The 14295-nt window shown below is 43.4% G+C and overlaps 1 protein-coding gene across 1 annotated transcript in view; it reads left to right on the plus strand.

Annotated features, from left to right (window-relative positions):
* The first annotated feature begins 1967 nt into the window (after window positions 1-1967).
* The window catches only part of wwc1 (WW and C2 domain containing 1), a 73946-nt gene continuing 61618 nt past the window's right edge, over window positions 1968-14295 (plus strand). Inside the window, exon 1 of the mRNA XM_072374529.1 lies at window positions 1968-2977. Within this exon, the coding sequence (XP_072230630.1) occupies window positions 2859-2977 (119 nt within the window). The 5' untranslated portion in view covers window positions 1968-2858. The remainder of the gene's footprint in view (window positions 2978-14295) is intronic.

Raw genomic sequence — 14295 nt, forward strand, 5'->3', positions numbered from 1 at the left:
AACACGCTCTTCCCAAACTCCTTCCATACCGGATTCATCTGAGTGTGCAGGTAGATGTATTTTAGAGAGTTGTTTGGACTAACGACCCCCCTCCCCCTTTTTATTTTATTGACCACAATCTGATGAGTTTTAGGTGATGTAAAGCCTGTAAAAACTAACCTGAAGTCCGCAATAGGAGAATTCCTGCAGCAGTTCATCAGCTGGCCTCCAGGGGGCGACGTTGGCCTGCAGGTTTGTGTAAAATGAAACAAATGAAACAAAAATCCCTTTTCTGTCTCCGTACTTACTTTTCTTTTTGTCTAAAGTGTTCATTGATCAAGTGAACAATTAGTCAAGATGAATGAATAGTGAATTATTTAAGTCATTTGAAATTTATCACGCAATTCCTTTGAAAGTTTAACCGAAAAACGAGACTTATTACATTTTTAAACAGAGTTTAAGACTTTCCTTGATAACAAAATAGGATATATGGTTAATGATGTAATGATTTAAGCTGAAAAACATGTCAAAGGGTCACATTCTGTCAAGCTGTGACTTTCTGCCCCCAGCAGAGACTCATGAACATCTAAAGATATCCAGACTGAAGAAAAAACACAACTAGCTCAAAATGTCAGAGACAATTATGGTTGTTGTGTGTCTCTGTCTGTGTATCCTATGACCCTGTGGTCAACCTGCATCTGTTTTGATCTGTTCTGATGACACTTTGTGGTAATTTGGCACCTCTTCGTTGTTGTCTGTGCTTCATTTGAGTCTTATTTTGATGGCTCTCTCTGATGTTAGTTGACGTTAGTGTTTCATCTTTACTGATTTCATGTCACATCATGGGTTTCATTTTGTGCATCTTTGTATACAATTTGCATCTCTTTGTTGTCATTTTGAGCCTAATTTGAGCCAGTTATTCAGTTGTTGTGTTCATAATACAGTCAGTTTGTTTGTTTATGATTGGAACAAATTATGACTCATTTTGATCATTTTACATCTGTTTGTGGTCTTTTTTAGGGTTTTTTGCGTCTTTGCTTGGTTTGGGTCACATTGCACATTTATTTTAGGTCATTTTGTGTCTCCATGTGGCCATTTTACATCTCTTTAGAATATGTTTTCACCAATCTTGGTTATTTTTATTGGCATTTTTGTTCTTTAACATTCAGTTTGTTTCACTTTGTGGTCATTTTGCATCTCTTTTATAGTTGTCTCTGTTCCATGTATAACATTTTTGTCTCTTTTCGCTCATTTTCAACCTTCATTTTGTTTGATTTGTGTCTTTGTTTGATTTGTGGCACATTGTTTTGTGTAATTTTGGTGCTTTTGTTTCTCTTTGTGGTAATTTTGCCTCCTCACACTATCTCATAACGCCTTATTTACACAGTTTCTTTTTCTTTGTGTTCACTTTGTGTCTCTACGGTCTTTTAGGATGTCTTTATGGTTGTCTCTGTTCTGTTTAGAACATTTTGTGTCTCATTTGGATGCTTTTAAATCTATTTGTGGACATTTTAGAACCCAGTTTTTGACTGTTTTCGGTTACCTCCTTATGGTTCCTTTTATTTTTTCGAAGTTCACATCAATTTTGAATCACTTTGAGGTAATTTTTTATCTCTTCGTGTTCATCTTTGTTCCTTGTGGAGCGTTTTGTGTCTCATTTTTTATTTTTTTTGTCTGTTTGGTTTTATGAAATCTCTGCTCATTTTTAAATACACTCTTTTAGGTCAGGCTATTTTATTTGTACCCACAAGTAGTTGTTAAAGACAGACAGATAACTAAAAAAATTTACCTTTAAAAACAATAAAATAGCTTGAAATAGAAAAACGAATACAAGTTATCTGATTCCACAAATCAAGACTGCCAGGGGAAAAAAGGCTGAAATCATCCTGATTTTGTTTATTGACCGGAAGTCTAATTTTGTAGGCTGAATTGGTCAATACTCGTTTTATTTTGAAACCGGAAGTGAGACCGTTAGTGACTACTATGCCTTGATCGCGGTTGACAGAAGTGGTCGGGACTGAGGGAAGTTTACCGCCGCAGCCGGAGCTATCCTCCCGGCCGCATTTGAACGGAGAATTTAACAAGACAACAGAGAAGTTTGTGGCGGATTGACGGGATTTTAACGGCTGTGGATTCGCTCGCTACTTTCTTCTCCGAGGGCGGTTCAGAACGTTCGTAACCCCCGGGGCTTGCGGCTAGCATCGGTTACTGTTGCTAAACATGGTGGCCTGGTGGTAGGAGAGGAGGCAAGCTCCGTCTGGGGAATTTGGAGGAATTTTTGGAGCCGCTCGGACCACATTTTACCGGGAAACACCGGAGCTCCGGAGACGTTCGCGTCTTCGGGTTGGTTTTGCATGCAGGTTTGTGGACTTAGGGAGCCAAACCACCGCTTCTGTTGGTGTAAAGACCGAACAGCAGCCGCAGAGAGAGGACCAGCGCCGTCCGTGTTCTCTGGACCGTGGATAATTGTAGTTTACTTCAAAAGTTATCACCAGGCCGCCTCAAAGTTTCCAGCCCGATCGGGAAAAGTTGGAAGACACGCTGGAAAACACGGCACGTTACAAAAAGGATTAGTTTTGACCCCGTTGTGTTTATATTACGGATGCTGTGACTCTCGGAGATGAATCGGTGCAGCCAGCTGGAGCTACTTCATCCTCTGAAATAGGTCCCATTAACAGCCCCCTTTTTTGAGGTTTGCTTCGTGAATAATCTGTGGATTATTATGGATTATTACGATGGCCTAATCCCGACCGTTGCAGGCCGGGTATTTTGGGAATAAATGCGCATTTTTGAAGATGATGATGACAGAGAAAAGCGATGGTTTCCCTTCGTTATGATTCTGAATAGAGAGGAGTTTATTACATGGAGACTCGCCTGACATGCCAAGGAAGGAGTTGCCACTACCTGAAGGTTGGGAGGAAGCCAGAGACTTTGATGGCAAAGTTTACTACATTGACCACATTAACCAGTGCACCAGCTGGATCGATCCCCGGGACAGGTAGGAATGTGTGAGCTCACCTGAAACAGATGCTTTGACCCCTGACATGTGTTCATTGATAGTCAATGGAAAACTATTCTGAATATATGTGCATCATATAAAGCACAGCAGGTCCCGAGTTTAGGTGACATTTAACTGCAGATTCGACAAGCATTTATTGATTTTAAGTAATTAGAAAGTAACAGTCCTGTACACAATTCTTAATCCATCTTTTATTTCTTTATGTTTTCCCTCCAAGCAGCCAGACTTTACTGTGATCTTTTAAAGTGGTCTTGAGCAATAGTTCTCCAGGCTTTCTGAAGGTATTTCAAGTTTTTCTTGGGCTGCTTTTTCACACATTTTTTTCAATCCAGTCCTTGTACCTGAACATTTTCAGAGGAATGTGCTTTTTTTTTTCTTTGTTAAGCCACTTAACTTTGACCTGTGAATCATTCAAGCAGTAAAAAGGCTCCTAACTCAAAGGGTGAACCAGTATGTCTACAAATAACAGACAACTTAGCAAAGAACTAGTTTAAAATTGTATCTTTAGACATTTTGTTAACAGCAGCCTGCCACAAAGACTCATAATTTGTTCCCATTTCTTTTGTTGCATCTATGAAAAACACCAATGATAACACAGTCTTACAGACAGAAAAAAGTATTTTTGCTCCAACAAGGTGATTCCCAAAGAGCTATTAGCTGAAATAGTGTGTCCTGAAAACATTTGAGGAAACTAGTCACATTAAAAGTCATCCTAAAAAAACAATTTACAGCTGATGAACCGTGTCTGAAAGTGATGTCCTTAAGAAAGAGGAAAAAAATCCAGCAAAGACCTGAGAGATGCATCTGGACCTTCAGTTGATGCATCTACTGTTGGCCCAAGCCTCATCAGAAATGGTCTCCATGGAAGGGTGGCTGTCAAGAAGCCATTCTTAAGGAAGGGAAACAGGGAGAAAAGGCTGAGCTATGCCAAATGACACAAGAAGTGGACTGAAAATCAGTGGCAACAGGTCTTATGGAGGGATGAATCCTCCCCAGAGCCCGGACCTCAACATTACTGAAGCAGTGTGGGATCATCTTGACAGAGAACGGAACAAAAGGCAGCCGACATCCAAAGAAGAGCTTTGGGATTTCCTTCAAGGAGCCTGGAGAACTATTCCTGAAGACTACTTAAAGATGTGACAGAAAGCTGGTCAAAGAGGGTTCGAGTTATGTTGAAGAATAAAGGTGCTCAGAACAAATATTCACTTTCAAGCTCCTTGAAACTGTACAAAACTCAGTTTTTGTCATAGATACTTAATTTAATTTTTATGTTTGACTATATTTTAATAAATGACTGAACCTCTTTCCTGTTTTCCTGACAGTAAACATAAAGAAATGAGGGTCGGCTCAAGACTTTTGCTCAGTTCTGAATGTTAAAAAGTGAAAGAGGCTCCCAGCAGTCTCACAACCTTCTTATGAAGTTATTCCACCAGTAGTTTTTTTTTTTTTTTTTTTTTTTAATTTAAAAAAGGAAGAAAAGCGCAGTGAATCAAACTCAAGCTCAGCAAATATCACAAGAAAGAAGTTGGTTCGTATCATTTAAGGAGAATATCATGATTATTTCTCTGTAATCGCTTGTCTTTAAACTTTATTTATCTTTTATTGAAGACAAAACGAGCAGAAGCTATAACCAGGTCGGAAGCCCGCAGCCAGTTAATGGCTTTAATAAGCAGTTATTGGAGAAAAGTGGCGTCTCATTTGCTATAAAACATCACCTTTTTGAGTTTGTCTGCAGGATTTGTGTTCTTTTTCTTGGCTTTTTGATATTTGCATGTCTGTGCCAGCTTGGGTTGTTGATATCTTTTGGTTTCAAACGTCTTGATAAGAATTTCAGCATCCCAGCTGGCCGTCTGAGAGGTTAAACCTGGTTGTAAAAATGAATGCTGCTCAGCGTCTGTGTGGATAACTTAATTTCATAGTAAAACAAATGGAAGCCAATGTTTTTGTGGAGATGCAACGATCCGCTTTTTTTGGGCTTCCGATCCGATTCACTTATGTGAATTTGGATCTCTGTTGATTCCGATATATTCCGTTATCGAATTGGCTTTATTTGAATCTTCTTCTTCTTCTTCTTATTGTTGTTGGTGGGGGTGGATTTCTGTAAGGTTTCATTGGGTGTTAGTAAATAAATTTTTTTAAATTTATTATTGAAAGAGCAATAAATGCCCCAAAAACTATCCATCCATCATCTGCCGCTTATCCGGGGGTCGGGTCGCGGGGGCAGCAGCTTGAGCAGAGAAACCCAGACGTCTCTGTCCCCGGCCACTTCCTCCAGCTCTTCCGGGGGGACCCCGAGGCGTTCCCAGGCCAGCCGAGAGACATAGTCTCTCCAGCGTGTCCTGGGTCTTCCCCGGGGTCTCCTCCCAGTGGGACGTGCCCGGAACACCTCCCCAGGGAGGCGCCCAGGGGGCATCCTAACCAGATGCCCGAGCCACCTCATCTGACTCCTCTCAATGCGGAGGAGCAGCGGTTCTACTCCGAGCCCCTCCCGGATGACTGAGCTTCTCACCCTATCTCTAAGGGAGAGCCCAGACACCCTGCGGAGGAAACCCATTTCGGCCGCTTGTATTCGCGATCTTGTTCTTTCGGTCACTACCCACAACTCGTGACCATAGGTGAGGATGGGAACGTAGATTGACCAGTAAGTAGAGAGCTTCGCCTTCTGGCTCAGCTCCCTCTTCACAACGACGGGTCGGTGCAGAGCCCGCAACACTGCAGACGCCGCACCGATCCGCCCGTCAATCTCCCGCTCCATTCGTCCCTCACTCGTGAACAAGACCCCGAGATACTTGAACTCCTCCACTTGGGGAAGGATCTCATTCCCGACCCGGAGAGAGCATTCCACCCTTTTCCGGCTGAGAACCATAGTCTCGGATTTGGAGGTGCTGATTCTCATCCCAGCCGCTTCACACTCGGCTGCGAATCGCTCCAGTGAGAGCTGAAGGTCACGGCCTGACGACGCTAACAGAACCACATCATCTGCAAAAAGCAGAGACCCGATTCTGAGGTCGCCAAATCGGACACCCTCAACGCCCTGGCTGCGCCTAGAAATTCTGTCCATAAAAGTTAGGAACAGAATCGGTGACAAAGGGCAGCCCTGACGGAGTCCAACTCTCACCGGAAACGTATCCGACTTACTGCCGGCAATGCGGACCAAACTCTGGCACCGGTCATACAGAGACCGAACGGACCCTATCAAGGGGTCCGGCACTCCATATTCCCGGAGCACCCCCCACAGGACTCCACGAGGGACACGGTCGAACGCTTTCTCCAAGTCCACAAAACACATGTAGACTGGTTGGGCGAACTCCCATGCACCCTCCAGGATCCTGCCGAGGGTATAGAGCTGGTCCACTGTTCCACGGCCAGGACGAAAGCCACACTGCATCTCCTGAATCCGAGGCTCGATTATCCGACGGATCCTCCTCTCCAATACCCCCGAATAGACCTTACCAGGGAGGCTGAGGAGTGTGATACCCCTATAGTTGGAACACACCCTCCGGTCCCCCTTTTTAAAGAGGGGGACCACCACCCCAATCTGCCAGTCCAGAGGCACTGTCCCCGATGTCCACGCGATGCTGCAGAGGCGTGTCAGCCAAGACAGCCCTACAACATCCAGAGCCTTGAGAAACTCAGGACGGACCTCATCCACCCCCGGGGCCTTGCCACCGAGGAGCTTTTTGACCACCTCGGCAACCTCAGCCCCAGAAATGGGAGGCCCCGTCTCCGAGCTCTCCGACTCTGCCTCTTCCGAGCACGTGTTGGTAGGATTGAGGAGTTCCTCGAAGTACTCCCCCCACCGACTCACAACATCCCTAGTTGAGGTCAGCAAAGCCCCGTCCCCACTGTAAACAGTGTTGACTGTGAGCCGCTTCCCCCCCCTGAGACGCCGGATGGTGGAACAGAATCTCTTCGAGGCCGTCCGGAAATCGTTCTCCCCAAAAACTAATTAAATTCATATGTATTCCAAACCTTTATCGGGCTCCTGAAGTCAGTATTTGAGATTAAAGATCGAGAACTTCACAGACACATAAATATCTACACTACAAAAACTTAAAATCAACCAATAAGCTGAAACAACAGTGTGCCTGGCTGCTTCCTAACTCTGAACAGGACGAATAAAGTCAGGCTGTATTGTACAATTGGTGACTTTCAGTGTGTAAGCCTCTTAAGAATGAATGGATACAATAGATGCCTTTTAATTTGAACAACACTTATAAGATGAAAGGAAATAAGTAGAACGTTATGTTGGAATAAAGAAGACGGTGGCTCTCTGAATGGTTCCATCTGATGAATGCAGTTAAAAGGCTTCCAAAGAACATAATATTTAAATGAATGGAAGTCGGTGTCAGTCTCACAGGTGAAATCAATGGAGGTCAATCTTGGATGAATGTTGGATCTCAGAGTAAAATGAGTGAAGGTCCAATTCTGTCTGGGTGTTTGAACGCCACAAACAGATGAATGGAAGTCATATGTTGTATATGAAAGGTTAGATTTTATAGTGAAAAGAATGGAGATCAAGTGTTTGGTTTTTGCACTGCTTATCAGTCGGTCTGATCTGTTGAATCTCGGTCGAATGAATAGAAATCAATGGCTGTCTGAAAGTTGAAGTTCACAGAAATAGGAGCAGAGTTCAGTGGCTGTTTGGATGTTTAGATCTTCTGTTTTATTTCTGCTTCTTTGGACATTTAAATGGTTTTCGTTTCTATCATGAATTTTTCAAAAGACATTTTTCTGGTCATTTTTGTGGCTTATCTGATTGGTCGTCCATACTGTACAGATTTGTTGCAAAACCAAACAGGGTTTTTTTGTGACTAACTTCCTCGCATATACGGTACATTTCTACCACACGGAACATTCTGCCAATTATTTAGTATCTGAAAGCCTTAATTTGTCACAAAAACACCGCTGAGGTGTAAATACAGCCTGACAGCAGGAGTTATTTTGGTCTGCTGTGCAGCTCCATGGGTACATCCTGCTTTTTTACACGGCTGTAATTAAAAATCATGTATGAAGGTGTGAGATAGCTTCTTTTTTTTTTCTGCTCTGTTATAGAAATCCCTCGGCGTAATCGGCTTAAAGTGCCGAGCATGACACAGTCCCACTCGTACAAAACAGCGCAGGGTGGAGAGGAGGGCAGATTTTCTCGGGGACTCGTTTTTCATCTCTACCAGTTACTTAAGACCCCTCGGACTTTGACACCAAATCTCTTTAATGGCTTATTTCTGGAATTCTTAAGTCTTACCACTTGTTTTCTTTTTTTTTTCTTTTCTGTGTGGGATGTTTTATTGCAAACCAACACAGGATCTTATTGCAGTTATTTCCCTTTATCTACTGTATTTTACACTTTTTTATTTATTTATTTTTAGATATTATGTTGTTTGTTTCATCTGAGAAATTTACCCAGAGGTGGGACCAACTTCAAAATTGATTCATGTCTCTTGGTGACCTGGATCATCATGTTTATTTATAGTTTTTTCTTCTAGGGGCTTGTGTCAAATCTGCTCAGTTCAAAAGGAAGACCAAGAAAAGGAGACTTGGTCTTTGGGAACGTTTTGAACCCCCTCAACGGTTAATATAAAGAGGTACACGTGCCTTTAAGAGCTCAAGCATGTAAGTTGGAGCCTGTCCATTATGGCAACGTTTTAAAATCGATCCTCTGGTGAACAGGAAGCCAGTGAAAGCAGTGGAAAACCGGTCCATAGACGGGTGGCAGCATTTTAAACCAACGGCAGACGTCAAATGGGTGACTGATCTAATCAAGACGAGGAGTTACGAAGGCACAAATCACCCTCTTTAAGAGATATGGCTTCACTGTTTTGATGCTAATTGGGAGAAACTGGACCTGACTAATTTAAAAGCACTATGAAAATATACACCAAGATAAACAAACGGACCAAGAGTGCTCATATCAAGAAGTTTGAGATTTCCAAAGACTAAAACCTCGGTCTTACTTTTATTTAGCTGAAATAAGTTTACACTCGTTCATGACTTATTAATTAAGACAAGCAAGCTTTTTTTGGGGTGGATATAAGGCTGATAATACAGTTTCACCGCTAAATTGGGGCGAATAGAAGAGGTTAGCATTTTGTTGAGCGGCGGTATCGTAGATGGGACGCAAGGCCCCCAAACCAAACGCGGTGCGAGAATTTGACGATTCAAAAGTAAGCTCGTCCAACACATAGGTCAACCATTGGTTCTGATTCTAAAAGACCGCCTTTTAGATGGAGATCGGGCCCTGGAAGAAGAGCAAACCCACACTGCTTCTTCAACGTTGAGTGTGAGGCGTGAACTTTGACTATAAATAACACGATGTGACGTCTCTACCTGCTACAACCGGATCATTAGCATACATCTGAAAACCTGCACCAGAACTTGAGAAAGATCAGTCTTTTCAAGACAAAGATGAAGACAAAGATGATTTGTCACCATCTGTGATGAGACACATTCTGTTGGAAAGACTGGATCAGCTTCTTGTTTTATTAAACAGAACAACACGGGTGGATATTTGATGTCTTGAATGAGGTTTGAAGAGTGTGTTGTTCAGTTATTCTGGCGGTTAGTGAGCTATCACACCCACTTTCTCCTGTTGGTAAAGCCCTCTGTTTCCTTCACACTCTGAGCTCTAAGAGCACAGAGGAGGATGAAAACTTTAGCAAACAAACACACATTCCTGAAACACACGACACGAAGGACCGAGCAGAGCCTCGACTCGCCAACCAAAGGGTCGATTCATCTGAAATCCCTTTCACCGCCTGCCAAGGTGCACGGGGTCGAAGTGCATCGTGAGGCCCTGCAAACTGTTAACTGGGATCAGAATAGAGGCCGGCTCCGTCGCTGCTCTGCGGTTGCTTTTAATGCTTAACCAACTCTCCCATGACTTATTTATTTGTGGCGGCTCTCAAAACGGCGTCGAGACCTCCAGGAATGTGTTTCAGTTTGGGACGTCGGTGATGCTTTTGTTCACGTGCGTGGAAACGATCCAGTAATGCCCACACTTGTCTTTGCTATGATAAAGTTTTAGAGTTATTTAAAGGTCAGTTTGTTCATTTGAACTTACAGGAGGAGCAGGTTGTGTCTTTAACCTCTGCTGTAACACTTGACAGCCATATTTTAAATTCTTTAACCACCCATGTGCAGCTGTCTCCTGTTAAGTTGCCTGTTTTTCGCTGATCTGTTTCTGGTTAACATCACTCGCCGTAAATCCAAAGCATTTCCGATCGAGGGACGAGCTCTTCTCCCTCTGCTGTGCCAGCGTTTGTTTTTTGTCTTCCACGCTCTGCTCTCTGTTCTTGAAATTTCATCCATGAAATTTCTAGCTGCTCCTGCTGGGAAGAGCTGCGATTGGCTCACGCAGGAACGTGTTTAAAAGGTAGCGCTTGATTTGCTTTGCGTTGCATTGAAGGCATTTTAAATATCGGACGATCGGCCATTTGTTGTCTTCCACTTATCAGAGATCGGGTTGTTGAGGCAACAGGCCCAGGAGGGAAACCCAGACATCCCTCTCCTTTGCCACACTCTCCTGCATCTCCAGAGGGATACCGAGGCATTCCCAGGCCTTAAGGGATATTTAATCCCTCCAACGGGTTATGGGTCTGTCCTTGGGCCTCCTCTCAGTTGAACGTGCCTTTAAAAAACCTCTAAAGGGAGGCGACCAGGAGGCATCCTAACCAGATGAACCACGTCAGCTGACTCCTTTTGATGTGGAGGAGCAGCGGCTCTACTCTAAGCTCCCTCAGGATGGTGGAGCTCCGCCCCCTTATCTCTAAGGCTGAGCCCAGACACCGTCTAAAGGGAACTAATTTCAGTTTATCTCAGAAGTGATGCCTACTGTGATCCAGCGAGCAGAGTGCGCCTCAGGCTTTGCTATAAATATTAATTACACTGTGTTGATGTCCCATGATGGCGCACAAGGAACGGGAGGACCAGGCAGCTTCAATCTCAGGTGTGTGGATGAAGGTTAAAGATCCTTCACCTTTGTTGGCACCATCATTAACAGGGTTGAAGAGATCTTCGATATATAATATATCCATTAGGACAGCTTAGCTCCTTAATTACCTGATGTTAAGGCTTATTGTTCTTGTCTTTGTTGATAATTTATTCAACATTGAGGTTGTTTGACTTCCCCTTCCTTCGCAGAAGTGTCTCTTATGTTGACAAGAAATGAGGGCAACTCGAACATTTGAATCTCACCATCTGTTGAACATAGTTTCGAGGATTAGAAGACGAGTCAAGTATGAATGCCAGTAATTTAGATTATTTTAATACTGGCAGCGCATCTTGGAAGTTTCGCCCTTGTTGCTGTTTTCTCATGCTGTTCCCAATAACACATCTCGTTCCCTGTGACATCGCTGAGGCCACTTTGACTCGCTCTGAACGAAGAGGAAGAAACAAACTGTTAAGATTGCTGAAATATTTCCCACAGTCAAGTTTAGCCCTACTTATGGGTAAGATGTGGCAACATGTTCGACCAGTTATGCGCAGGTGTTGAGGAAAAAAACCGCATCGACGTGAACATGGCCAGAAATGTAAGGACAGAGGATGTGTTTTAATTTTGGGTTACGGTGTCGGAAAACTTCTGCTTCCTGGAAGAGGGAATCGACATAAAAAGAGACGGAAACATTAATGAAATTCAAGAGCTGGATGGTTTAAATTCTCTAACCCTCCCATGTCAGGTTCAGGAATGAAGAAAGACCGCACACCTTTAGTCACCGTCAGCTTTAGCGCATTCAGAGGAAGAGCGAAGGTATCTGATGCTCCTCATTTGAATATCTAAATGCCCCTGCAGCTCTGCACAGCTTCCAGATTGTAGTGCTGATTTCCTATGTTTAAACCCACCTGGTTGATATTTCTTTTGACATTCTTTTGCTCTTGTATGACTTGCTTTCTGCCCACAAACATAAAAGAAAAAACCAGTCCCTCATAAAAAGTGGCCCGAAGCTCACTCAGCATATAAAGCTAAAAGTTGAGCAAAAAAAAAAAAGTCAAATCCCAGGGGGAGGAAAAAAAGTGCCTGTGAAGTGGTTATAAATTCTTCGGAGTGCGGTATCTCCTTTCCACCCTTGCAGTGACGCATCGAATGCATATCGTCAGGTGAAAGGAATGTTGGCTGCCAGATAACACACCGACTCTGGTATGACAAGGGGATAATTTGCAGAAAGGCTGAGACAGTTTTTATGATAAAATCACCGTCTATTTGGAATCATGGTGGGTTACACGGAGTGTGAAGCGGGAGGCAGTTGTGTGGTTACTTTACAGTCGGACCTTGAGCTGCTGTGTAATGCAGTTTGAGGAATTTATGTGCTTTGAATGAGTGTTTCTCTGCATTGCCGTCTGAGTCACCATTTAGCTATGCGGCTTACCTTTCTGTTTGTTTGCACTTGGCCAGTTTGCATCAGCCCAGTGTGGCTCTTTACCTGAGTATCTCACACCTGGGGGGGCTGATATGATTACTCTTGATAACCTTTAACTTTATTTTGATGCCCAAACAGCTCAAGAACTGAGTATTTTCCTGGTGGAGCGGGAGATAAGCCTCTTAAGAAAACATGCAGCCCTTCATGTGATGCTAATTGAAAGCTATGCTTTTTAAATGGTAGGTGTAGTTATGTTAGGAATACCTGTGGGAGGTGGAACCTCATGTATTGCCTCATGGCTGCAGGGATAGACTTCAGCCCCTATCACCTTCTGCAGCTACTGGATGGATGGTACTGGTTAGCAGTTATATAACCGGTAGGATGCAACCATGCAGTTGCCTCAGACATGTGGTCAATTTAAAGAGGAAAAACAGAGAAAATGAAACTTTACTTTGTTCTAGTTGGTGGTGTGGGTGAAATCGTACATGTGAAAACTCGGCCTTCTTCTACAAGCTTTGCCAGTGGAAGTCAATGAAGCTGAAAAACAAGAATAAAACCATTAGAGACATGGATCGAACTCTGGAAGATTAAGAAGAAAGAATGCTCTGGTAGACCAAGGCCTTCACTTTTATGACAGAAGAATCTTCTAGAAATAATCAGGACTGTCGTGCACGTGTAAAAACAGCTGTATTTGCCAAAAAGCAATTGTTAAGGTGCAAGAATATAATATGATTCTTCATAAAGAAAGAGCATCTCTTTAAACCTAAAGTAACTTATATGAGGGACGTTACTTCTATTTTGTGTTAACCGAGAAACCACAAGATTCATGTTCTGTCTATAAGATGACCAGAATAAAATCAAATAAATTGGTCAAAGCTGTTAGAATTAAAACCACAAGCAGTGCAACAGCAACTAATGTGAAACGTTTGCTGTTCCGGGGGGGCGGTTGTGCTCATTATCTGCTTCTGTCGTGTCGGGCTGCCACAGCCACAGCAGGCAGTGATAGTATCTGAGATCCGCTACAGGTGGCTATTGAATGACAGTGAAATGGAGGCAGTTGCCGTCAGTTGGTCCCTGACCGAGCGCGGCGAGTTGAGGTCAGCGATTAGAGGGCAGGATTTAGTGGGTGAGAAGAAAGAGGAAACTAATAATGGGGATGTGGGTACCCAGCCAGTCGGCTTTCTCTGGGATCGGCAGTCGGCAGCAGGCTCCCGTTCCTCCAGAGATAAATTTAGAGCGGAGCTGAGGGGGTCTCCCAGGGCCCCCTTTCATTATTCACCAGCTGAAAAAGGACCCAGTTCAGTTGCTCTGTGGTTGTTAGCGTCTGCACACAAAACACAAGAGGCAGCACGTTAGAAAAAGGCAGAGATGAGTCTCAGTTTCTGCTCTGCAGGTTGTGTCGGTTCATTCCGTTTGATTTCAGTCCTGTTTGGATAAAGCTTTGCCGAACGATGTATTCAGTTGCTTTCTACCAAGGAGAGTAATGGGAACTTTTCTTATTCATATCTTCTAAAATTGAATCCAAACGGCGATCGAAATCCTTCCATTGTTCCAGCGGTGACGGCTTATTTTCAGGATCCCTTGTCCACACCGTCCCTGCTGTCGCTCAGAGGAGAAGCTGCACCACCACACAAAACTTACAATTTTAATAGCGATCGAATGGCAATTATCTATAAAAAGTAGCATCAAGCCAACAAACACGCTGCATTCTGTGTAATAACAAAAAAAACAGTGGGTGGGAGCGATTGAAAACTAATGTTTATGTTTATGGTTTATTTGGGCCAGATGATGAGGAAAAAAAGCAGCTGAGCTGCTGTTACTTATCAGAGGAGGAAGTTCAGAACACGAGTCCCCCGTGGTTTACTTGGTTAGATAGTTGAAGAAAAAGTGAGTTTTAATGGTTTTGTAATGGTTTAAAAGCATTCATTCAGCAACACAATATGT

The sequence above is a fragment of the Leuresthes tenuis genome, unplaced genomic scaffold (assembly GCF_036924035.1).
Source record: "Leuresthes tenuis unplaced genomic scaffold, fLeuTen1.0.hap1 SCAF_21, whole genome shotgun sequence".
Taxonomy (NCBI): Eukaryota; Metazoa; Chordata; class Actinopteri; order Atheriniformes; family Atherinopsidae; genus Leuresthes; species Leuresthes tenuis.